Below are 26,924 nucleotides of genomic sequence, written 5' to 3' on the forward strand. Positions count from 1 at the left end.
GTTACAATGGCTGAATATTGACCATGTTCCTACATCCCATCTGATACTTCTATTTTACAGTTAAGGAAACTGAGGCCCAGAGAAGGCTGGGCTGCCCCACTTCACACAGCTTGCAAGTGTCGCAGCTGGGCTTGGAACATGCGGGCAGAGAACTGACCGTAGCTGTGACTTGCTGGAGAGGAGTTTTCTAAGAGAAGGGGAGGAAGACAGAGCCTGCGAGAACGACTAGAGTCAGGCTGTGGAGTGCCCTGATTGCCGGAACGAGGACGGGCACTTTATTTGGTTGGTAGTGGGAAGCCTTTGAAAGTTTTCAGTGAGAGATCAAAGAGAATGTGTGGGGGACTGGTGCCCTCCCAGCTGGAGTGTGCACGGGGACGGGGAAGCAGGGGGACCAGCTGGGAGGTCACTGCAGCCATGCAAGCTGGTTCCGCAACACAGGTGGTGGCAGTGGAAATACAAAGGAAGGGTATTCATTCAGCGTGCGGAGCCCAGGGAGGGAAGCCAGGGGAGGGGGCTCGAGGAGGGAAGTATAAAAAGTCTGTATAGACCGTGTGTTTAGGAAGCTAGTCTGGGAAGAGGGGAGAGACAGGGAGGAAGCCCAAGGGAAGCAGAGAAAGATCTCTGTGGACTGTGTGAGTGTGCAAGCGTGTGTGTGAGAATGGGCACCAGAACCAAGTGTATCTGCTCATGGGAAGGGGCCAGAAGGGGGGACAGGCTGAAGAGGGAAGAGAGAGGTGTGGGGGGAGGACAAGGGATGGTCTAGCGTTCTAGAGGAATGAAGAAGGGGAACACCCCTTTTTCAAGATGGCAAGAAAGGAGTCACGGACTCTAAAAAAGAATGAGTACTGAGAGGGATAAACCTTGAAGACATGATACTAAGTTACAGCAGACACAAAAGGCCACATATTGTACAGGTTCCATTAGGACATGTCCAAGGTAAGCAAATCCCTAGAGACAAAGTAGACCAGTGGGGCCCGGAGCTTGCGGGAGAGGCTTAATGGGTATGGGGTTTCTTTTGGGAGTGATGACAATGTTCTAGAATTAGATAGTGACGGCAGTTGCACAGAATTATGAATACACTAAAAACCACTGATGTGCACACTTTAAAATGGTTAATTTTATGTGAATTTCACCTCAACTTTTAACATGGGAAAAAAAGAAAGGAGGTGAGCTTAGGCCCTGGTTTAGCTATGGGAGTGGTGTGCACGGTGGGCAGATGGGCAGGAAGGTGAGGAGCTCTGCAAGAGGTGGCAGGCGTGATGGGATGGGACTTGGAAAAGTGGGGGCAGCTTGGAGTAGCTGCTCTGTGGGATGAGAGAGTGAAAGAGACAGAGACACAGAGAGACAGACAGAGACAGAGACAGAGATAGAGACAGAGAGGGAGCAGGCACAAAGGAAAGGACTGTAGGGCAATGACCAGAATGTGCCGAGGTGTGAACCCACAAGGATGTGGGTTCAGTTGTCTCCTCTAGAAAGCAGAGGCCCAGCTGTGGGTACTAAGGAAGCAACTGGTCAGGTTGGTCCAGGAAGGCTGCGGTTTGCAGGAAGGATGAGGTGTTAGGACCCGGGCCAGGGAGATGAGGTTCATGGCTGGATATGAAGGAAGCAAAGGCAGAATGTGTGACAGGGGCAAAGTCCCTGTTGAGCTGGTTTGGGATCCTTGGAGCCTGGCACAAAGCAGGCACTTGGCAACTTCTGGTTGATTGGCTGAGGATGAGGGACAGGTAAAACTCGGCCCGTCTGTGCGAGTGGAGGGAGAGCAAAGGTGGGGCTAAGAAGGTTAGAGATTTAGATGCCCTGCTCTTCTAGGATCCTGAGACAGGGCATCCTTACCCCAGGGGGATGACGGGTGGTCCAGATACGCTGCCTGATGGGTGCCATCCCTTCGCTCAAGGCCTGGCCCTGCGGGCAGGGCATTGGAGGTGAGCTGACCACTGGCTGCGGTGGTTGGGTAAAGCCGGACAGTCCGGGACAACCCCACGTGCTGCTGGGAGGGTTGGGTCTGGCTGAGCCCACTCAGGGTCCTGTGAAGATAATGGTGGAACAGGAGTTTACTGCCCAGGAGCAACATCGCTGTGCCCTCTGTCCCTGCTCAGGCCCTCTGTCCCCGCTCAGGCCGCCCATCCCCTGCCTTAGCACTAGAAGAGTGCCCCGTGTTTGGCTGCCTTCTCTCCACCCGTGTGCAGTGACTCAGGGATGTGGAGGTGCCCTGGCCTGCCAGTTGGTTCTGTGAGAATGTCTACCCCTATGTGGAATAGCCAGGTGTTTGCTGGGTTATTCTGGGTAAGTCACAGCTTCTCTGGGCCTCAGGGCCCTTGACTATAAAACGAAGGTGTTAGACTGGTCCCATGTGGCTCTGACATTCTGAGAGTCTTTGAGACTCTTAGGGACCAACCTCTGTCCCCAAACCGAAGTCTGCCTCAAACCTACACCCTGCCACTTTTTTTTTTTTTTTAGACTTTATGTATTTATTTGAAATGGAGCGAGAGTGAGAGAGGGTTCTGGTCCAAGACAGCCAGTAAATCACAGCCTTGGGATTCCAAGCCCGAGCATCTTGACTCCTGCGCCACCTAAGAGACCAGCCCAGGCCGTGATGGAAGCTCAGCCTAGGAGCATCCGCTTAGGCCTGGAGGGTGCTCCTTCCCCCAGTAGGCTCTTCCTTCCCCCAGCAGGTCCCTCCTTCCCCCAGTTGGTCCCTCCTTCCCCCAGTCGGTCCCTCCTTCCCCCAGTAGGCCCCAACACTAGCCTCTCCACTGGATTCCTTGCCCAAGTGGGATAAGGTGTAGGACCCTCTCCTTCTGCTGTCTCTACTCCAATTCTGTGGACTGTGGGTGCCTAGGCCATGAGCAAGCTGCCTCTTTCCTTTCCTGGCAGAAGCCAAATCAGGAGAGATGTCAGACGTGGGTACCCCAGTACTTCCCTAGGCAATGTTTAGCCCCCCGACCCCAGGCCCTTTTGCTCAGAGTTTGGCTCCCATAGGCTTTAATGGTGGTCTTCCTTCCAGGGCCACTGGCAGCAAATCCTTAACCTGACAGGCCCCAACCATGCCTCACCCTCCTTCCTGAGTTTGGGGTCTGGAGTGGGAGAGAGGTTCTGTTATCCACTCAAGAAGTTCTGGGCTGTAATGGGCCAGAACTGGGAGCCCAAACTTCAGGCTCCTGCTCCTCATTCCCAGGAAAAGATCTACACAATCAGCTGCAGCAGAAAACACAGCCCTTTCAAGAGCTTCCCAGAGTGTGCCAGAGAGAGAGAGGGAGAGCAAGCTGGTGGGTTGGTGGGAGTCTCCTCCTGGTAGCACCAGGCTGCGTAGTGCCAGCACCGCAAAGCACCCTAGAAAGATGAAAGGAGTAGCTCATGTTCTGCCCAGTTCTGCACTTTTTTGAACTTGACCGACAAAGAGCTCCCCAATCTGGCCAAGATTGAAACTCCAAGGGTTCTTTCTTGGTAGTTTGTTGTCACTGTTATCATTGCTGTCACTTGTTTCTCCAATGGAACTCAATGCTGATGGCCCCAAGATTCCCGAGTTCAAATCCTAAGGCCAGTGGTTAATGTTGCAGAGAAGAGAAAAACCACCGTCAACAAAGACACTCCCACGTTCCCTAGTTGTAGGTAGGACCTGGCTGTACCGAGGGGAGAGAACAGGATGAGGCCAGGCAAATGTCCGTTCTTCCTCTTCTAGCAGAATGGCCTGAGCAAGTTATGGAGCTCCTCTGAGCCTCAGATTCCTCATTAGTAAAGTGGGAATAGCAACGCCACGTCGTGGGGCTGGAGTGGGGACTAAGAGAAACAGCGAGGCCATGTGATTACTTTGCAAATAGAAGTAAATGGTCATAAGTTGAAAAATATGCCAGAATTTTAAAATCACGTGAACGACAAAAGAAGTACTAGATACAGTTCAGACAAGCCACTGAAAATTCTTCTTCATCTAAGGGGAATGAAAGGCTCCCCAGAACACTTTGTTATACTGTCCAAGCACCCTTATATGTCAAGGGCTGTGGAGTCTGTAAGCCCCGTAGTCTGGCTTCGTGTTATCTTCACGCTTATTTCTCTCAAGTGATTCACAAGCCTTTAGCAAAAGCCCAGTTGCATGCCCCATCGTAGTCTCAGTTAGGTCGTGGGACATCAAGGAAAGGGTGTGGCGCCATGTTGGGCCCAGAGTGGCGTAAAGAAGCAATGTCCCCTTAAGGACAAGAGTGGTGGCCACAGAGGCAAGCAAGAGCTTCACCGAGAAGATGACTTTCTTGGACCACAGCCCCCCACAGGAGACGGTCCGTCTACTCAGCCTGGGAAGAGCTGCTTTGATTTCATCAAAGGATAACGGTTCTTGAACTTTCCTGGCAAGAAGAGAATTTGCTATCTCTCTGGGATTGTTCCAGGAAGTCCTGGCAAAGCAGCCACAATGGACCAGAACAGCTATCTCTAAGATTTTAGGGTCTTGTGAATCAGTAACATTTTGAAACGAATGTAGGGGAACCACATAGAGTTGCCAATTTTTTGTTTAGGTAAATAAGAAATTCACACACACACCTACCAATGATGACCACCATAATTCCATGAAAGATAAGACATTGCAATGCCAAAAAGAAACATTTGAATAAGCTTAACTTCATGGAAACCTCACCACATTGACTTTATTTTCTTCATTTCTTCATGGCCCAATGACACATTCATGACAGGTTAGCACCAAGCCAAGAGGAAGCCACGGAGCTACTCTAGTCTGAGGACTTTGGGGCTCTTTCAACCAATTTGGGAGGGAAAAAAACCTTCCTGCCCCTGCTGGCTGGGATCTTCAGACTCAAGTGAAAAGTGCCCGGACGGTGCATACCCACAAAGACGCCACTTAGTTCAATGTGGTGTGCCCACATTCTGCCATTCTGAAAAGATATTTAACACTGAGGTTTTCAAAAGCAACTGGGGAGACAGGTGGGTGAGGGGCTCCATGCCCTCCACCCCACCCAAGTGACCCCGAGCCTGCAGGCTCCACTCTATCTACTTTATAAATTGGGCTTCAAATACTGTTTTATTTGCAAAGACTTTTGCTGCTAAAAGAAAGTTTAAAAACATCATACAAGGTGCATAGAGTAATTAGAGCTACCATCTATTGAGGACTGAGACAGATGCTTTATTTATTTGTTTTTTTTTTTTTTTTAGGTTTTATTTATTTGAGAGAGAGAATGAGCGACTGTGATCAGGTCATGATCTCAGGGTCCTGGGATTGTTTTGTGATAAAAATAAATCTCTATTTTCCACAGCAGCTCCATTGTATAGATAAGGAAACGGAGGTTCAGGAAAAGCATGGTAAATGTGTGCAAATAACTTGGATCCAAGGAGGACCGTGATGGCTAACAGCAGCACCGGAATTCAGATGTAAGAAAGACCACGGCGTCTGAGCTGGGCCTTAAGAGAAGGGCAGGATTTTCACAGTCCAAAATGAAGTGGAAGACGTTGCAGATTAGAAAAATAACACAAGACAATGCGTGGCAGGGGGCGGGGAAGCATGGGCCAGCATGGGTAGATGAAGCATGGAATGGAGGGGCGGGGACGACAAGGAAATAACAGCCAGCCAATGTCTTCCAGGTAGCAGGCATTATGCCAGGCATGCTACACAGTTATCACTTACTTGTCCAAACAGCCCTATGATCCCAAGCCCTGCTTGGCCAAAACCCTTCAACAAAGTAAAAAGACAAATGACAAATAGAAAAAGAGGTGCCACTCTTATCAGAGACAAAGGACCAATCTCCATAATATAGAAAGAGCTCCTGGAAATGGAAAAGGCTGACTGGTAGCCCTAAAAGAAAAATCAGCCAAGGGGTATGAACAGTTCACAGGGAAAAAATATAAATGTTTCCTAAACACATGAAAATATGCTCATTCTCTCTCTCTCTCTCTCTCTTTTTTTAAAGATTTTATTTATTTATTTGACAGAGATAGAGACAGCCAGCGAGAGAGGGAACACAAGCAGGGGGAGTGGGAGAGGAAGAAGCAGGCTTCCAGCGGAGGAGCCTGATGTGGGGCTTGATCCCACAACGCCGGGATCACGCCCTGAGCCGAAGGCAGACGCTTAACCGCTGTGCCACCCAGGTGCCCCTCTCTTTCTCTTTCTCTTTTAAAGGATTTTATTTATTTATTTATTTATGTATGTATGTATGTATGTATGTATGTATGTTAGAGAGAGAGAGAGACCAAAAGAGAGTGTAGGGGAGGGGAGGAGCGGAAGGGGAGGGGAGGGAGGGGGAGAGAATCTCAAGCAGACTCCCTGCTGATCACGGAGCCTGAAGCGGGGCTCAATCTCAGGACCCTGAGATCATGACCTGAGCAGAAACCAAGGGTTGAACGCTTAACGGACTGAACCACCCAGGTGCCCTGAAGATATGCTCATTCTAAGAGATGTGCAAATGAAACGTACTCTGAGATAGCATTTTTAATCCATTAGATTAGCAAAAATTCAGAGGTTCAATAATAGACTAATTTGGTGAGAGACTGTGCTGAAACAAGCATTCTCGAACGTTGCTGTAGGAACGTAAATCGACACAGGCCTTAGAAGAGCAATCTGGCAATGTCACTGAGGGCATCTGTGCTTTGCTCCTGCAGTTCTAGCTCCAAGATGATGCCACAGGTAAAGCTGCCATGTAGGCACTGAGCCCACCCTACCCAGGTCTCCTTTGCAGCTGGTGCACCTCCCACTGGCTGCATCTGAGTCTTGCTCTAGGTGGATGGCAACCACCTGACCAGCCCCTCCCACCACCAGTGGCTGCCCGGAACAAGACATTCAAAAGCCCTGCCCCTTGCCTCAAGCGGGGACAATTCTGCAAGCTCCACCCTCAGTCAGGCCTTGGCTTGATTTTCTTGGGACCAATCCTTGCTAGGCTCTTTCCACCTTCCCATTCTGCTTCCCTCCCTTGGCGATCCCCCAATAAATCACACACCGGAAGCCATGTCCCAGCTCCACCTCTAGGGGAGTCTGACCTAAGACACTTGGGAATGTCCAAAATGATGGATGAACCAGATTATTCATAGCAGCCCTATTTCGTAATAGCAAAATATTTTGTAAAGAATAGAAACAACGTAAGTGTCCTTCCATAGGAGATTGGTTAAACAAACTGGGATATATCCACAGGATGGAGTCATATGCCCTCGAAACAGAAAGAAGTGGCTTCTTTACGTCTATTGGAAAGCTCTCCAAGACATACTGAAAAGTGGAAAAACAGCCTAGATCTGGTCCACCGACCGTTTTTATACGGACGGTGAACTAACTGTTTTTTAATATATTTAAATGGTTGAAAAAGGTCAAAAGAAGAATATATTTCATGACATGAGAAAGTGCTATGAAATTCAAGTTTAAGTTTCCATAAATAAAGTTGAGCTGGGACAGAGTCACGGTCATTGTCTGTGGCTGCTTTTGCTCTAACTGGCAGAGCTGAGTAGTTGTAGAACCATATGTCACACGAAGCCTACAATATTGACTATCTGGCTTTTTATGGAAAAGTTTGCTGACTCCTGGTGTGGGGTATGTAAACCTTCATGTAAACACAGAGAAAATAAGCATACGTGTTGCATTTATTTGCATCTTTATAAAGCAACCTAGGAAGGCTACCTTGGAAATTAATAACAGGGGTTACCTATGTACGTGGGGTGGCAGGGAGTGGGAAGGGCGTAGATGGGGAATAAACTCGTGCCACAATTTAACAAATGCTCGTTCTGTGCCAGGCTCCATGCCAATATTCCACATTGCCCACATCATCTCACGTAGGTCTCTCCATAACTCTAAGAGTTACTCATTACCCCATCTTATAGTCAAGAAAACAGAGTAGTGGGGCATCTGAGTGGCTCAGCTGGTTAAGAGTCTGCCTTTGACTCAGGTCATGATCTTGGGGTCCTGGGATCAAGACCCATGTCGGGCTCCCTGCTCAGTGGGGAGTCTGCTTCTCGCTTTCCCTCTGCCTGCCACTCCCCCTGCTCGTGCTTGCTCTCTCTCTCACCCTCTCTCTCTCCCTCTCAAGTACATAAATAAAATCTTCGAAAGAAAGAAAGAAAGAAAGAAAGAAAGAAAGAAAGAAAGAAAGAAAGAAAGAAAGAAAAAGAAAAGAAAGAAATAAAGAAAAAATACAGTAGCAAGTTTCTATCCCTTCCTGAATGTTACAGAACTCCTAAGGGCAGAAGCCAGGTTACCAAACCAGGTAAGTTCATCCTAGAGCTACCCCACCATTTGTTATTGCTATATCACCATTTTACAGATGAGGACACTGAGATTTGAGGGGACTGAAGAAGAATAGGTTCCAGTCCATACGGTAGATAGTGTGAAATATCAGAGAGGTGTCTGCGCTGTATTGAATGGGTGAGAAGAGTCTCTAGAGAAGCCCAGCTTCTTTCACTCCTTCAAGAAGCACTTCCTGAATGTCTGCCACATGCCAGGCACTGAGGTCCAAGGATGGCAAAGACCCTCGGACCCTCTCTGCTCCAGTGGAGACTGGGCAAAGGGTCCAGCACCCCAGCAAAGATGTGAGGGCACGGGGGGGCTGCATATTAGCCTTGAGATGTTCATAGTCTTCAAGCAGGTCTAGGACATGATGAGATAGGCCTTTTCAGATGATTATTACTCTGGTGAAAGATGACCCAAGTGTAGATGGACCAGAGAGGGGAGGGCTGGAGGCCACCTGGCAGGCTTTGGCTGTGGTCTACGCTAGCAGGGACCAAGACTGGGACCAAGAAGAAAGTCTGGATTCAAGGGATAGTTAAGTCATGGAGTAATTCCAGTTGTGGCTTAGACCAATAGGTGGAGGGAGTTCCAGGGGCCAAGATCTCAAGTGGGAGATCCAAGAGGTGGTTTTGTTTTGGACACGACGAGTATTGGGTGCCTCAAGATGGCTCTCCACATGGAGACACCCAGGAGGTAGGCCTCAGGAGAGAGACAGGGCCCAGTCAGGAGCGCTGTGAGGCTAGAGGTGGTGGTCAGGGGTTGAGAGGGAGGGATGATAGCACTCAGGGAGGGCATGCAGAATAAACCATGTTTCAGAGTTCCCTGCTAGACTGAGGCGTTAATGCTGCTAACACTTCCCAATTTCAGGAGGGAAAATGTGTTAATGAACAGACTGGTCTCCGTTCTAAGTTTCGTTCCCATAAGTTCGTCTCCAGCCTTTGGCACCTGCTACCACTTGTCTGCTAGCACACGATAAAGCAAACGAGCAAGCAGTAAATGCATATGAACGGAAACTGTGGCAGTGGCCCATTGCACTTCACTTGACAGCACGTTCTTCTCACGGATATGTGCGTGAGCCTATAGCTGGGTTTTATTTTGAGCACACAGATGACCGTCATAGTTTCTGCTAATAAAACTGTTCTCAGCTCTAATTGGGGAATTAATTACATTGATGGCATTCCTTACGACTTCCAGGCACCCTGACACCTAAACACTTGGAGAAAACAGAGGAGGAAAGAGAGAATAAGCAAGGGTGGAGGAGGGGTCTGGGAGCACCAGACCTGCCAGCAGACAGAGGACAAAGCTGTGAAGGTGTCAGAGAGGGAGCAGCCAGACAGGAAGGAGGGGGACAGGGAGAGAGGCCTTACAGCCGGCAGGGCGTCCTCAGAATGCCATCTCCACTTCTGGCCCTCCCGTGACTGCAGGCCTCACTAATGACAGGTGCCCAGGCCCTAGCGCCTCCCAGGGGGCTCAGTCTCCCCTGAGGATCTGGCTGCTGGCAAGGCGAGGGAAGCCCTCCCAGAGCTCTCTCTCTGCTCCTTCTCTCCTCAGGCCAGGCAGGCCTCCCGCCCAGGCCAGGGTCAGCCGGCCCTTGTGCCAAACCCTCAGGGACCCAATGTACTGTCGCCAGACCTCCTGCTCTGGGCCCTGCCACAAACCTTCCCTGCCTCGGCCGAGGGCAAAGGAGCATCCGGCCAGGGTGGATCAGGACGAGGGGCCACTGTGGCCGTGGGACAGGAGCCAGGAGCCCACTGATCTAGGCGATGCGCAGCTCGGGGGCTGAGCAGGGGAGACGCAGGCTGGTTACAACTTAGCAGCAATCACTCTCCAGCGTCCGGGTACCAGATGTGCCAGGTTGGTGGGTTCTCTGATGACAGGGCTTGAGCATTAATGATAAATATGTACGGAGCACTAATTCTGTGCTGTGTATTTTTTTTTAAAGATTTTATTTATTTATTAGAGAGAGAGACAGCCAGCAAGAGAGGGAACACAAGCAGGGGGAGCGGGAGAGGAAGAAGCAGGCCCCCAGTGGAGGAGCCCGATGCGGGGCTCGATCCCATAGTCAGGATCACGCCCTGAGCCGAAGGCAGATGCCTAACGACTGAGCCACCCAGGCGCCCCAGTGCTGTGTATTTTTTAAAATTTTTATAGATTTTTATTTATCTGAGAGAGAGAGAGAGAGAGAGAGAGAACATGAGCAGGGGGAGGGGCAGAGGGAGAGGGAGATGCAGGCTCCCTGCTGAGCAGGGAGCCCAATGTGGGGCTCGATCCCAGAACCCTGAGATCATGACCTGAGCCGAAGGCAGATGCTTCACGGACTGAGCCAGCCAGGCGCCCTGTGCTGTGTATTCATCGTTACATTTGCGTTATGTTATCTGATCTTCACAACCACCTTAGGGGCTGAGTACTGTTATGAGCCCCATGCTTCAGAAAAAGAAACCGAGGTACAGAGAGGTTAAGGAGCTTGTCCAAGATCATTCATCTAGAATCACTCTGTCCAACAGAACTTTCTGTGGTGACAGAAGTGCTCTATCGTCTGCGCTATTCAAGACGCTAACTACCAGCCACCTGTGGCTTTTGAGCACTTGGAAATGTGGCCAGTGCAGCTGAGCTTTACACCAAATTTAAGCAGCCCCATATGGCTGGTGATGACCATATTGGACAGTGCAGTACAAAAAATGGAGGCGTCTGCACTGGAACCCCAAAAGTCTATCTTGGCCTGTAACTATGTGGGTAGAGGTCCCCCTGGCTACCCTCCCTGTGTTCTCTGGCCCTTGAAGCTTCGCTTTTACCCCAGGCACTAGGCTCCCCTGACTGTCCTTGCCTGGGGGAATCAGCACCCTCCTAAACCCTGCCCTCTTGGCCCCAGACTGCAGGATCTGTCATCAGATGTAAGGAGGGCTGTGGCAGGAAAGCGACTGGACTGGTAGAGGGCAGACCCAGGACATGCTGCGGGGAGGGCAGGTTTCAACACAGTGTGAGGAAGGACGTTTAGAGAGCCAGAGTTGACCGGCGGCATGGTGACTCTTCAAGAGGCAGGATGTGCCTGGGATAGTGGAGCTGTGTTCCTGGGTGCCCGAGAGGGAGCTGTAGGCCTCTGGGCTCATGGCAAGCTTGGCGGGGTGGTGGCCGGGGGACCCCAACCCCGCCCCCCCCAACCTGTGCCTGGCACACTGATGTGGCGTCATCAGCGCCGGCACCCTCACTCCCTGGCACCCTCCTGAAATGTCTGAGAGCTGGCTGTCCCGAGACCTCTTCTGTCGCTCACCCTGCTGTGCCCCATCCCTGGGACCTCAGTGGTCAGCCAGAGTCCCCAACCCAGCCCCACCTCAGCTACCTGTGAGTCACATCCTCCTTCTCTGAGGTCGGAGTCTCTAGCTCTTTCTGTGCCCACACCCAGGTCTGAGACTTGGAGATCTGGGACACAGACCCCAGGGGATGCCTCTGCCAGGCTTGGGTGGGGGTGGGAAGGGGGCAGAATCCTGGGGTCGGGGCAGTGTCTGCCTGCTCTGCTCTCCGAGCCGGCTCAAGGGGAAACAAAGCACCCCTGTATCCTTGCAGGTAAATATGAGACAGAGGTTGGCAGGAGTTGTGCAAGTCCAGGGGAATGTCTGTGGGGCACAAGCCTGGCCTGAGGCCTAACCCCCGCCTCTAGAGAAGCCCTCAAGTTGTAGCTGCTGCCTCAGTTTCCCAAGGGCCCAGAGACCCTGCTAGGCCTCATCACTCTCCTCTATCCTCTGGACCCCTTCATGACCTCATGTTGACAAACCCTTTTCCACCAAGCAGCCTGCCTTGTAGGCTGTCAGGCTGCCAAGCCCTGACCCCTTGAGACTCTGTGCTGCCTTTTTTCCTCTCCTGGCTGGGCAAGGGAGCAGGACAGGAGGGCTGGAGCGGGCTGCTCAGGCCCCAGAAATGCCCCTCCTTTTCCACCTAGCTTGCCCAAGTGTCAGACTGCTGGGATCGTCACCCTCTCCTTCCCAGCAGAGGAAAGGACCCCTCCAAGAGCTCCTCTGTCTCCCTTTGGGCCCAGCAGACCATCCAGAGTGCTACAGCTTGGCCAGGATCACAGACCCCCTCCACCCGCCCCCCCACCCCCGCCTGAGAGGAAGGCAAAGGATCAAGTCTTATATTCTCTTTATATTCTTTATGAAGTCATCACTGTGCTGGGCACACAGCTACTGTCCCCAGATAGTTATCACAATGAACTTTCAACTTCTCAGTGGCCTCTTCCGGCCCTCTCTCCTCACTGGAGCTCCCTTTTCTGCCCTGGCTGGGCCCCGTCTCACAGGAGCTGGTGCCAGCACGCAGTGGGAAACCTTTGGCTCCAACCTCCCCTAGGAAGACTTGTCAGCTCGTGGGGAACCTGGATGTCACAAATTCATCATTCACCTACTTCCAAGGTGCATTAATGAGCATTTTACAAGGTGCATAGTCCCACATGGAAACTGTAGGAAAGACATCTGGCTCCCTCCAAGCAAGGAGGCAGAGGGTGGGGAAGGGCCCGTATTTGGTGCCTTTGTGGGGACTAGAAAAGGGGCCCCTTTGGGCAGCCAGTTTACAGAAGCAGCTATGTTTCCTTCACGGTGCCAGAGCTGGCTGAGATCACAGGCTAGATTTTAGCGCCATTCGTACCCTGACCATCTTTGCACAGGGCACAACAGTCACACCCATACCCAGCAGCCCTGGGATGAGACGCTGCACGTGGGTGATTCAGAACCATCCAAGAGCTTCTCTAGTGGCAGGTGCCAGGAGTCTCACAGCTGGATGCATGGGGAAGGCTTTCTAGTGGTTGTGAGAGCTGAGCTGGAGAAGGGGTCAGGAGGGCAGAGTCCACCCAAGGCAGAGAGAACTCTGAGCTTAAGTGGACACATTCGGGCATGTGCTGTTGGTGTTCAAGGAGAAGAAGACTTGTCCGGTTAAAGGTAAAAGAGAAGGGGCCAAAGAGGACAGTAAATAAGAGCAAATAGCTCCATAGTGCTTGTAACATCCAGGCATGGTTCTCAGCACTTCCATACATAACTAATTTAACCATCTTTGAAATTAGGAAGTAGGTATTATTATCCCCATTTTACTGATGAGGCACAGAGAAGCTAGGGAACTAATCTAAGGTCACACAGCAATGATGAGCAGAGCTGGGACTCAAACACAGATAGCCCCTAGATATTCTGCGTCCAGAGCCTGTACTCTAAACCTCTACATTATCACGGCAGCTTGACAACTATGCTTTGGGACTGAGCTGTAGAGCCAAGAGTCCCGGCCTTATGTCTGTCATGTGCAAAGCTCATTGTGCCCTTCCTGCTCTCCCTGGAGCTGCTGCAGTGGTGCGCGGTAAGTGCCCCAGGAGATGAGAGGAGGAGGAGGAGCGCTGGAGGTGAAGCAGGGAAAGGAAGGAGCTTTAGTCTGAGAGGACTGAGTGAGGACCCTCTCCCACAGCCACGAAGAGCCTGGTGTATGGGCATTTCACCACCATCAAACTGGCATGAGATGCCCACCTCCTGAACCCCTGAGCTCCCAGCTTATGGCCCCGGGATCCCTTTATGCTCCATAACACACCCCCATGCACAGAGCTTAGCAGGCCTGCCTTTCTCGGACAGCAACCACAGGCCTCTGATGTCAGATGAGATTATCTCCCTTTTGGACCTGCCCGGAGAGGCCCACTTGGGGGACGTAGGCGCTGGGTCAAGGATACACTCCTTAGGGGCAGGCCAAAGTCCTGGCAGCCTGCAGCTAGCCTACTTTTCCAGGGGCTGAAACTCGACCCCGGGACCATAAACAAAAGGAAATTTCTATGAGAATGAGGACCCCAACCTGAAGAGTCTTCACTCAGCATCGTAGCAGCCCAAACCTACCAACTGATCATGTGCCAGACATCTACTATAGGCATTTCATTTTTAAAAATTGTTTTGCTAGACTCTTTGTTTGATACCTCACGTGATTAGCACAACAACCCTGTGATATAGGAACGACCACCCCCCATTTTAGAGAAAACTGAAGCCCAGAGAGATTATCTTCCTGGCCAGGATCAGCGTCTGCAGGGAAGTGCTGGGGTGGGGTCTCATGGCCTGAGCTCCGCCTGCCTTCCACAGATGATATTCCCCACACTGCTGCTCACCCTTGTCCATTACCAAGAAACTTCCCTAGGGCCAGAAACACCTTCACGTGGTCAGGGCAGCCTCTCAGAGTTCCTACGTGCTGCTGCTGCTTTTCTGTTGTAAACAAAAGGCCCAGGTAACCCCAGAGTCTAGGGACAAATAAGAGTGGGTCCCATTCATAGAACACGTCAAAGGCGCCAGATGCATTTAGATATAGTAGTAAATCCTCCTGACAATTCTATAAGGTAGGAACGGACATTCCCATCTTACAGATGAGAACACTGAGGCTTGTCAGGTTAAATCACTTGCTCAAGGCAGACACAGTTGTTAAGCGGTAGGGCTGAGGTTCAGACCCAGACTTATCTAATTGTAAGACATCAATAGTTTCACAATCCCTCCCTCACACCCCACTGCCTGCTCCAGGGGCTCTGACCTTGACCCCACAAAAGAAAGAAAGGTGGGATGAATGGTTCTCCAAGAGTGTGGCCTGTCTGAGGTCCCCCTGCAGTACCAGATTCCCTTGAGAGGCCAGCCCCACCCTGCTCTGGGTGCACCCGTGGGTGGACATGCTAGGTAGTAGTCAGGGGCTGAGGCTCCAGCAGGACTAGACGCAGACTGTGGTAGCCCCAGAGGGTTTGATCTGCAATCTTCGTTTTGCAAGGAATGGGGATTTTTCTTTTCAAAAAGCACTGGACTTCCTTGAATTTTAGACCTTTCACAAATATTTTTTTAGGAGAAAAAAAGAACAAAAACCCCCCACAAAATGCCTGTTGCAGCTACTCACTTCCACAATGAATCACAGACACAAAACCACAGCTATGTGGCTAACAAAGCAACTATGTGTTTTCACATTTTGTTATTGGAAATCATCGAGCGATCCTCACAATGTCATCTGCAGACAGACAAATGCGCACACACAGCCCTCTGGGTCCTAAGCAGCCAGGCTTACAACTATGGTTATCAGATGACTTTGCATTTAATTCATTTTTCCTTTCTGATCTTTTTCTGGGAAATTATCCAGCAAGCCTTAAATCTTCCTCCGTAGCTCTCTCCAGAGGTGGTGTGTGTGTGTGTGTGTGTGCACACGCATGCATGCACAGGCTTGTGTGTGCACACACGCACACATACACGCCAGTGATCAGGAGAGCAGTGCTGCGACACTGACTCAGTGAGCTCCATGAGTGGAAACAAGTATACATCTGAACCCCTTTTTTACTAGTGTTATCATAGTACCACTTTACTTTGGTAAAGCGATTTTCACTTGGGAAGCTTACAGTGCCTTTTCTGACAGTGGCAAATTCATTAACTGATGGCAGATTTAAAGATCGCGTAACTGGAGAAACTACCGGACCCATAAATCAGAAACTTCCTCTGTGTCCCGGACAAGGGGTGAAACCTGATATATGTATATTTAAAAACCTTGCACTCAAAAGGAGAATTCACAAAGCCTGAAAAAAATCTCCATTATGATTTCTTAGGCATGTTCTTTCATACAGCTTTCCCACCCATGCTGCACGCGCGTGCGCGCGCGCACACACAAACACACACACACACACACCCTACCCGGAGGGTGACATTCACTGAGAAGCCACAGTTCCGTTCAAAGCAACCGGATGGGACAAACCATCCCTTGGGGCATCTGAAAAAGAGGACTGGCTGTCTTTCCAGTCCCTTCTTGCTTCATCATTCCCTACCCTTTTCCTTTCAAACAAAAATCCTAGAGGACTTTGGTCAGTTAAATGCTATGAGTTCAGCCACAAGCTTGAAATGTTTGTTGTTACTATTTTTTAAGCTGGATGCTGGGAACTGCATACGTTATGTTTGAATGATCCCAACAAGCCGCCTCTGTTCCCCACCCATGGCTGTGGAGAATCTACTCCAGGCTCTTGCTGGGTTTCTGGAGTTTTCTGCAAAGACACTGGATGCCTTGCCTGACCCCGTCCCTGTGGCTCCCTCACCAGGCTTGCTGCTCTGCACTGGCCTGAGCTCACCTGCCCTCTAGGCTGTTCAGCAAAATGGCTGCTGGCAAGGTTCTAGAGTCTTGAGTAGAGCTGGGCTGGAATGGCCCTTCCCCTCAGTTTCGTCACTGTGCAGTGGGGTTAACAGGAATGTCCTCCTCATAGTGCCACGGTGAGGACTCGTTAATGTGCTGGAGATCTTCCACTTGCTCCTCTAGACCTTTCTCCACCCCACTCTGGGCCCCGGGGGGCTCCTTCGCCCTCTGCCTTCCAGTCCTTTTCAGCCCAAGTGGGAGCCCAGCAAGAGGGCTGGAGAGGGAGTGGAGGAATTGATCCTCCCAACTCCCTCCTGATAGGCACAGTGTGTGTGGGGGGGGGCAGTGGCATGGTCAACAGAGGCCACCTAATTGTCATGGCTTTCCCTGTGGCTGTAGCTGCTCTGGTTCCAGTAACCACTGGCACCCTGCCCCTCTAATCCTGTCCATGCCTCTGCAAATAGACCCTTTATCAAACTGTTCCCACTGAGCGTGCCATCTGTTTCCTCCAGGAACTCTGATTGGTACAGATAAGGAAGAGTATCAGCTCTTGAGGATTGAGCGCTTAGCCATGTGACTCAGCACTTTATCTGCTTCTTTTATTTTATTCTCAACACAACCCTGTGCGGCCAGCATTAGCATCATCCTTTTACACTGCGACTCAGGGAGGTGAGGAATACCGCATCACATGGCTGTGAGCAACAGAATTGGATGAAATAGAGGTCTGACTCATGACCCATGCAAGTAACCACTACGTCATACGGTTCCCACTCTTAGGTGGTGCCTGCTGAGTGCTCTGCACAGGAGGGCCAGCTGACTCAATAAGGTTCCATAAATGGTAGGTTAAAATAACAACCATACCACATGCAAAAAAAACCCAGTTCTAAATTCTACCCTAGCATAACTTTATCCCAACCCTAGCCACAACCCTAAGGTTAAAATCTCACTGTAATACCACACTAAAGTTATCCTCTCTTTTTCCCTCACCACCACCCTCTTGTGAAATAGATATCACCCCAACCACAACCCCAGTCCCACCCAATCCTAACCCAACATTCACCACTGTAACCGTAATTGTAGGTACCCCGTCAGGGTCAGACTAGGGTCAGGGCAATGGTGAGCACTGGGAGGTCTCCCAGACCCCTCTGCTCCTGGGTGATTGTCCCCATCCCATCAGCAGGTGCAGCCCTGCCACCTCACTCCATTTATACTCCACCAATCAGACTCAATGTGATTGGCCAGAAGACCTTTGTGTAACATCTCCTTCCCTCATGTCACTGAGCTGGTGACTTTGGTGTGGGGAGGGCAAGGGGAGGAAGAGGAGGGTAAGGATGAGCGCAGTGCTGGAAGCATGGCAGGGCACAATCGATGCCGTCGGTGGTGGTGATGAAGAGGGAGGACTGGAAGAGGAAGAAATCCTCTAGCTTTCTCTATCGCTGTGCTGCAGGCTCTCAGCAGACAGGAGGTGAACAGCTCACATCTCAGAGACCTGTCGAGGGCCAGGGCCAGGGCTGGGCTGGGAGGAAGGCCCCCTCTGTAATCGCACCCAGGGAGGTTATGATAATCCTAAGCTCTGGGAGAATCCTGGGAAAGGGAGTCCTGCAGCCTTCATCGGAGATGTGGGGGCTGCCTCAGGCCAGATGTTCACCTTCAAGCTTAACTAGGAAAGGAAGGCAAGAGAAAGTGTGCAAGAAGCAGACACCATTTCCCTGGAGCCTGCCCACTTGTCCTACGTGGGGAACAGGAGAGGTGTTAGAAGGGGCTGGGCTCCCTTCCTCCCTGAGCACTCAGAGGCCTGAGCTTGGTGTCTTCACCAACCCAGAGGTGTCTGCACTGGGCTGAATTCTCCTTCCTCACCAACTCTGGCAGGACCATTAGGCCTAGAGTCAAAGCAGAGCCAGAACACAGGCCTCAGGCCACATCTGCCCAGAGCCTGTGTCTTTTTGTTATTCACACATGGCTAGCCAAGACCCTGCCCAGGATCTGAGCTCTGTGAGTCACAGGTACTTGCGTGAGTTGAAGAGGTGCATATTAACACTCTCCAAAGCCCCAGAGTTCCACTCTCCCACACACCACTACCATTTCAGAGAACTCTAGAAAGGACCTCAGCAGCCACATCCAGCTACAAAGAATGGCTATGAAGCAACATGCTTTGTGGGAGACATGGGAAACATCTCCCTCCTGAAAAGAAGCCAGGTCCAGGGTCACTACATACAGCTGCACAGGCTGTGCACTGCACAATTCTTGGAGTACCTATCATAGAGACTGTGCTATGATGTCTATCTCCTGCTGTATCCAGTGACTGAGAAGTCCAGCACAGAATAACCTGTCTCCTTCCTCTCCCTGGTGGAGATGGAGAGCTTCAGACCTAGCCAATTCCTCCAAGCAGTCTTCTGGGCAGTGCTGAGGGACCCTGCACAAAACTTCATGGGGCCCATCTACACTTGCAGACCCGCCTGCAAGCAGCAGGGAGAGGATGTGGGCAGGAAAGGAAGTGCTTGGCTGAGATGCAGTTTTTCTACTCCCTTCAAAAAGCAGCAGCAGGGCTTCTGGGGTCTCAGACTTGGGACCATAAAACCCTCTCCATGTGTTCTGGCTAGAGGCCCACAAGCGAGCATCTCCCTCTGACTACTCCCCTCCAAACCCCCCTCTTCCAAACCCACAAGCCTGAGGGGGGTTCATGGGGCTTTTTTCAGGCCCCAGAGACAGAAGAAACTGGAAGGGGACCCCCTTCACAGCTGCCACAGTCCTGTACCACACTCCTGGCACTCCTTAGGGTCTGCTAAGTCCGTCTCTGCCCCATTTTAGTCACCCTTAGGGGAGAAGCATTGCCCTAGATCCGCCCTGGCTCCAGAGCCCCCAGGCCCAGGGGCACAGAGTGGGCAGACACCCACCTGCTGGGAGGAGTGGAAGATCACCTTCCTGATCAGTGTCATCCTAGGGGATGGGCTGAGTGTCAGCTCAGAAGGGAATGGACCCAAGACCATCTTTCTTTGCTCCAGGCGGCCGCAGGGGACGCACTACAGTAGGGATGGTCATTCACTAGACATTTATTTCTTGAGTGCTTACTATATACCAGGCACTGTTCTAGGGGACTGGGATATATCAGTGAACAAAGCAAGATCCCTGTCCTTGAGAAGCTCACATTGTAGCTGGGGAAAAACAGATGATAAACACTAAACACGACAAATAAGTTAATTATATGTTATGTTAGAAAACGGAAAGTTAAAAGTACTGTGAAAATAAAAAATGAACAAGATGAGGGGGATTCTCAAGTTGGGGGGTTACAATATTAGGTAATAGAGAGATAAGAGACATTTCCCTCCAGGGAAGGAACCAGGTCCAGGATCACCACATACAGCTGCACAGGCTGTGCACTGCACAACTTTTGGGGTACCCATTGTAGATGATATGATCTGCACTGTGAAGTACATCCCCTGGTTTGTGTCCAGTGGCTAAGGTCAACCCTAAGGCTAAAACCTTTCAAAGATGGTCAGAGAGGGCCTCAATGAGGAGCTTCTCCTGAAAGTAACCCACGCACAAATAGAGGCATAAGCAAATACCCCAGCCCACTGTCAAGACTGCTAACTAACAACATTAGCCAGCACTTGCAATAAACAGCACAGTTCACAAAGCCATCTTTTGCCCACAGTGTTTTTGTTAATCCTCACAACATCCCAGTGAGGAAAGAATTCTCTTTCCTATTTTATAGATAGAGACATGAAGTCTTCATCAAGTTAAGCAGCCAGCCCAAAGCCACAAAGCTACTTAGTGTCCAGCTTGGAAGCAAATTTGGTCTCCTGATTCTAAGCTCTTTCAAAATAGTGTACCCGAGGTCGTAAGGGTTGGGGAACTCCAGAAAAACCCCAGGGGGCAAGCTTGGGACTCCGAGTTACAAAAACAAATCAGAAAAAAATAGCCTAAAAACGAAAGAAAGAAAGAAAGAAAGAAAGAAAGAAAGAAAGAAAGAAAGAAAGAAAGAAAGAAAGAAAGAAAGAAAGAAAGAAAAGAAAGAAAAGAAAGAAAGAAAAGAAAGAAAAGAAGACACTCCATCCCCAGAGATCTCCAACGCTTGACTCAGCCTGGACTGTAGCTGTCCTAGCAGGGCAGTGCCACTGCATGGCCAAGAGGAACGGGTGACACAGCATGAAAGACCCAGGCTACCAACCCCGCTGCGGCCTTGCCAAGGAGGACCTGAAGCCAGATTGTCAGGGACAGCGAAGGTCTGTCCCCGTGAGGGCATCGTATGTCCTTGTCATGACCTTGGAAATGGGTAAAAGGGGTGTAAGCACACATCACCATCTGGGATGGAAAACGGCCAAGCCAGAGACCAGAGTCTGAGACCATTAACTCTGCCTCAGAGAAGACCCACTCTAGGTCTCTGATTTCCAAAGATGGAAACTGCGGCCCAGGGAGGCAAAGGAGTTTTCCAAGGCCTTCTAGCATGAGTCTAGCATGAGTCAGGTCCTCATGATGTCCCAGGGGAATTGAAGAATGGTCTTGGGTGCCTTGAATGAGGAGGAAGGAGGACAAACAGAGGGTCATGTCACCCAAGGGAGCGAGCACAGGAGGGGAGTGGGTCGGAGGCAGCTGGAGCAGGAGCCAGGCTTGGAGGACCCTGGCAAGCCTTCAGACTGGCCCAAGTCAGGATTTCCTGGGTTCCCAGAACAGACCCATAACCCAGTTGCCAACCTTTGTCCTGCCCCAGTTTCCCTATCTGCAAGTCCAGACGGTGGGGTGGAGAAAAACCCATCCTGGCAAATGGGGTACCTCCCACTGATTTGTCATAGGCATGGGGAATAGAAAGGTAGGTCAGAGATTTTACATCTGTTGGTCCTCCTGTGTGCCAGAGCCCCCAGCGATCCCCCCATATGGGTTATTTCAGTGAATTCTGCAACCACCCTATGAGATGGACATTAGTTTTCCCATTTCAGAGCCAAAGAAACTGAACTTCAATGAGGCGAGTGACTGGCATGACTGGTTCGTGAGGCACCAGGGTTTTCATTCTGGCTGGCTCCAAAACTCAACGCTCTCCGAGACACACACTGGCTGCTTCTTCGCACCTTCTCGTTCCTTCTGTTGCCCCAGGTACGTAGTTTCTGTTCTGGGTCATCAATCTCCTCTTTGCCATTTTGCCAGGCAGCAGGCACTGCCTTCGGCCCCAGGAGGGGAGCCTGGGTCTCCCCAGCCGTGGCTCCCGGGGCAGTGATCCACTTGGGAATCTGCCCCGCTCCCCAAGCCTGGCAGAGACCACCCCTTGGGAGCTGAGACCCTGTACACACCAGAGGAGGCCCAGGCAAGGCCTGGAGTGAAGGAGCAGCATTCCCATGGGGAACCTGCGGGCCCACTCTCAGCAACAGCAGGTCAAAGGTCACAGGTCAGGAAGTGCAAAGGGAACCCAGGTGGAAAGGTGGGGGCTGAACAAGTCTGGGTCCTGCCCTGAGGCGGCCAGTCCCACCACCACCCACACGCAGCCACACATACTCAGTGGCCCAGCGCTCACCACGGAGGCTGGACCTTCAGCAGGAGCTGTGCCAGTACCTCCCCTCCTCCCTCTCCCAAAGACAGAAGCCCAGAGAGGCGTGGCACCCTAAATACACAGGCACACACACACACACACACACAGCAGGCCATGTGACCTTGGAGGCAGAGATTCGTGTGCTGCTGCTATGAGCCAAGGGACACCAAGGATTGACGGGAGCCATCAGATGCTAGCTGAGAAGCATGAAATAGATTCTCTCGCGGAGGGAACCACCCGATCCATGCCTTGATTTTGGACTTGCGCCCTCCTGAACTGTGAAAGAATACATTTCTGTTGTTTTAAGCCACTCAGTTTGTGGTCATTTGTTATGGCCATCCTAGGAAATACTAACACAGTATTCCAAGGAGGGGGATAGCAAGTGAAAAGGCCCTGAGGTGAGAGCGTCTCTGGCATATTTGAGGACAAACCAGTTGGCCAGTGTGGCAGAAGCAGAGTGAATGGGGGGAATGAATGGTGAAAGCTGACATCAGAGATGTCAGAAAGGTTTTGGGGGCCAGATCATGGAGGGCTGCCCTGCGGCAAGCCCCTGACAAGGGGAGCTGTTACACTTCAGATGGGGGGGGTCCCAGCTGGAATGGGCTGCAGTAGGTGGGTTTGGTTGGCCCCCATGATCGTTGTCCCCTGGTGTTACACCTTTGAATATGTTACATTAAATGGCAAAAGGAATGAAACTCCTATAATGTAGTATGTTAACTACACAGGAATTAAAATAAAAAAAATAAATGGCAAAGGGCAATTAAGGTAGCAGGTGGAATTAAGGTTGCTAATCAGCTGACAAAAGAGGGAAAGTGTCCTGGAGTACCCAGGGGGGCCCAGTGTCATCCCATAGGCCCTCAAAAGTGGAAGAAGAAGACAGAAGAGTCAGTGAGAGATTCAGCCAAAGAAGGAAGCAGAGGGGAGATTCAAAACACGAAGAGTTCACGTGCCATTGCTGGCTTGGAAGATAAGAAGGTGGCCACAAGCCGAAGAGGAGAGGTGGCTTCTAGATGCTAGGAACAGCCCTCAAGGGACAGCAAGAAATGGAGACCTCGGTCCTACGACTGCAAGGAACTGAATTCTGCCACCAACCTGAGTGAGCAAGGAAACCGATTCACCCCGAGAGCCTCCAGGAACTGAGCCCTGCTGCCACCTTGACTCTAGCCTGGTGAGACCCGCATCGGGTGTTTGACCTCTAGAGCTGCAGGATAACACATCCTGTTGTGTTAAGTGGCTCGTTTGCGGCCATTCATTATGGCAGCCCCAGGAAACTAACACAGTGGGTAAAAGCATGGGGTGTGTGGAGAGAAGGAGATCCGGGAGACAGGGAGAGTGCGTGGGTAAAAAGAAGGCAGACCTGAGCTGCCTTCTGGGGGAGCAGCCCATGGGGCAGCATGGGGCCCACAGCTTCCCAGACATCTCCCTACCAAACCCTCTTCGCCCCGTCCCCCAGGCCCGTTGTTGCCCAAGTCGGGAGCAAGCCTGCTTAAAATGTCCCCAGGGCCCAGCCTCTAAGTCCTCAGGTCAGGCTAAGGAGAAAACCCACTGGAGGTGCCTCCCATTCTGAGAAATGTTGTGACACCTCCCCTTGGCCCCCTCTCTCATAGGGCTGGTAAGAACGGTCCTGGTGGAACGAGCCAGCCAGCCAAACCCACTACTAGTGCCATGGCGGGATCTGCTACTCACGGATCGCCTGAGGCTGTGCGGGCGCTGATGCTTCCCAGAGCGGGTCCATACACACACCCCAGGTTTTGTCTGCTCTTTGCCACACAAGACTCCCTAGCAAAAAGAACCAGCTTGTGATGGCCAAAATATGTTGAGGACTAACTCCTATTAGGTGGGGACAATTACTCAGAGAGTTTAGGAAACATGCTTAATGTCACACAGCTTGTGAGTAGTAAATCCGGAATCTGAATCCAAAGCCCAGGCCAGACCATGAGTATTCAAGGTGTGGTGCGTGGACCAGCAGCCTCGGCGCCACCTGAGACGGTGTTAGAACTGCTCTCCCCAGCCCTGCAGGATCAGCAGCTGCCTGTTAGCAAGTTCCCAGGTGATACCCGTGCCCGTGGCAGTTTGAGGAGCATTGATGTAAAGCAGGTTTCCGCCGCTGGCCAGTCCCCAGTTGTTGTAATCACCCCACCCCCAACCTCCTAAGGCCTGTCCCCAGCTGCCTGGCTCTGGCTCCCCAGGTAGGACAGGCCCTCTGCCCAGCCTTGGGGAAGAAGCCTGGACCTGGGTCTCAGAGGGAGTCTCCAGGCCCCTGCAGCCTGCCCAGGCCACAGCCGGACAACATCAACTCTTGTCTGGCTCTCCTTAGGGCGTGCTTCAAGGCTGCCTGAGCCTCTCCTGGCCCCTCCCTTTTGACTTCCTTCTGGAACGCAAGTCTCTTGGCCTCTGTCTAGTGCTCTCCTGAAGGGGGTCTCTGATCATCACCAGTCCTTGCAGTGTCTCCCCCCCCCAAATATTTTAAGCCCCCCTCTGACTTCTAGAATGCCCCCTGCTTCATGTCACTCCCTCTATCTGGACACCAAGAGCCCGTGCGAGTTGCCATCGGGAAAGAGGCCAACGGCTGCTTGGGGAACCTAGCCAAGCTCACAGGAAATGTCTGACACCACCAGGCAAGCAGAATTTGGCCTCTCAAAGCAAAACACAGCTGGGCCGACAGTGGGCCACTCGGACTTTCCCAGATTTCATGGCACTAAGGTCCCAGGGCAGAGACAGACTGGGCCGGCCTGGAGGCAGCAGTGTATTCACGACATCACAGTAGCCCCTGGCCCGGGAGCCTGTGAAGCTGGAAGACGTTGTCCCTGCTGTTGGCCACTGACCTCCCTTGGGCCCTTGCCCTCCACTGCCTCCTGCACATATGAATCCTGCACGGGGGGGGGGGCGCGGGGGGGGATGGAAGGTTCCCGCAGTTCCTCCTCTCCTCTCAGCTTCCTCCTCTTCCCAGCATTGGGCCCCATCCATTCATTCATTTAGCTTTCATAAATTGAGCACCTACAGCGAGCCAAACCTGGTGTTGGGTACCAAGGCTGCCTGCACGAAAGAGCAGGACACAGTCCCTATTCTCCAGGGGCTCCTGGTGCTGCGAGCAGACGAACAGACCATCACAGACCATCCTGAGGCAGAGTGTGGGGTTCTCGGCCAGGGAAGCACAGAGCCTCCTCTCTCCCTGCACTCAGAGCAGCACAGGGGCTGGTGCCCTTGGTTCTGGGTACAGGGTGAGGGGTCAATGGTGGATGGGCCCTTTCTTGGGTAACTCTTCAGTTTGGACCCAGGGAAGCAAATGCAGATTGAGCCTTTCTATAAGCTAAGCCTGTAGGAGGAGCTGGGGAGATCCAAAGAGTGAGAGACAGAGTCTCTGTCCCCCAAGCCCAGGCCACGCAGTCCGATTGCTGACACAAGGTACAGATCCACAGGGTAGGCACTGCAGGGGGTCAGAGAGCTGGGTGGAAGTGATCAGGGGGGCTTTTTGGAGAAAGTGGTACTGGGCCTTGAAGAATAGGAGGAGTGGGCTGGGCTGGGAAGATGGGGCATGGGATACTAAACAGCTCTGACTTAAGGGTGCAAGGGATAGAATGACCTGCCAAGCAACTACCCCCCATACTCACTGTGTGAGCACACAGGCTCCATGCATTATGAAAGGAATGAATCCTACAAGCCAAAAGAGAGCCTGCAGGGGAATGCCAGGCTGGAAGGACTCTGCTCCATCCTGCCCTGGGCCAACCCTGGAGCTGGTACCTCTGGTGTTCTTCCAGGTGCCTTCGCACCAGGCCCACCCACCTTGGACCAACAGCTGGGACCAATCATCACAGGGCTCAGGCCCTGCCCACCTGTTCACAGCCAATCCCAGGCCATCGACCCTGGCCTCTGTGTTGTCTACCTGGCCCTCAGCTCTGCCCCTCTCTCTGCCCCAGCATTTCAAGGCCTAGGCCAAAGGGTTTGGTTCTTCTGGTTTTGATTTGGATCTCCCTAGACCTCAACCAGAGTTCATTCTTTGTGCTTCTGTTTACCCTTGCAAACTAGCTGCTTGGGTGCTTGGGGTTCTGGGACCCTACCTTACTGAGACCCTGGTTGCCCTCTGCCTCAGAGCTGCAGGATAATCTCAAGCTCCTTTCCCTTCCCTCCTGAGATTTCCCACTGGGGGCTCAAGGTCAGGTTCTCCTGGCCTCCCAAAGGACAAATCCTTTTTCCCCTTAGTTCAGCAAGACAAGGTTGCAACATTTCAGAAAGAACATCTTAAGTAGGAAATGAATGGAAAAACTTGCCTGAAAAACCAAAAGGAAAACACAGCCCCCTAGAAATGGACCAGTTTACAAAGTTCAGATTTCCTGTCCAGAGCTAGAAAAAGTCTAGCCAGGTTGGCTGGCAAGCAGGCCAGGGAATCCTGCCCGCGAATGTTTCCCTCGCCCACATTTTATTCTGCACCCTCCCCCCACAAGCTCCTGTTATTCTCTTTTCAAGGAGAGACGTTACTGCTGGGCAGTGAGTGAACCGAAGGGCTTCTTCGGGCAGAGGGGTCCTTCCTGCATGGACCACAGGCAGAGGAGGAGGAGGAAGAGGAAAACATTTGTAAAGAGTTTACTATGTGCCGGCCACTGTTCTAGGCACTTTTTTTTTTTTAAAGATTTTATTTATTTATTTGACAGAGATAGAGACAGCCAGCGAGAGAGGGAACACAAGCAGGGGGAGTGGGAGAGGAAGAAGCAGGCTCACAGCAGAGGAGCCTGACGTGGGGCTCGATCCCATAACGCCGGGATCACGTCCTGAGCCGAAGGCAGATGCTTAACCGCTGTGCCACCCAGGCGCCCCTAGGCACTTTCTTTATATTAACTAATTTAATCCTTACAACAATTCCATGCTTGTGATGACCATCGTTGTCCCCACGTCACTGTGAGGAATCAGAGAGGTAAATAACTTGCCCAAGGTCACCCAGCCAGGAAGTGGCCACAACAGGATTCGAAACAAGAGGGCATGGGCTTGTGCCCTCCTCAGCTTTCTCCCAGGACCTGGAGGGTAGAGACTTCACCTCCCGTCTCCCCTGGTCACCTCACCCTGGCAAAGCCTGTGCCAACCCCAACACTCACCTTCCCGCTCACTGCACCTCTGGTGGGAGCAGAGAAA

General features: G+C 51.7%; 1 protein-coding gene across 2 annotated transcripts in view; it reads right to left on the minus strand.

The window, feature by feature from the left end:
• LTBP2 (latent transforming growth factor beta binding protein 2) overlaps nt 1-26,924 on the minus strand; it is a 106,795-nt gene that overhangs the window by 50,271 nt on the left and 29,600 nt on the right. For both annotated transcript variants that reach the window (XM_034643199.1, XM_019794629.2), the window contains exon 4: nt 1,834-2,024. In XM_034643199.1, the coding sequence (XP_034499090.1) occupies nt 1,834-2,024 (191 nt within the window). The remainder of the gene's footprint in view (nt 1-1,833; nt 2,025-26,924) is intronic.

The sequence above is a fragment of the Ailuropoda melanoleuca genome, chromosome 14, assembly GCF_002007445.2.
Source record: "Ailuropoda melanoleuca isolate Jingjing chromosome 14, ASM200744v2, whole genome shotgun sequence".
NCBI lineage: Eukaryota > Metazoa > Chordata > Mammalia > Carnivora > Ursidae > Ailuropoda > Ailuropoda melanoleuca.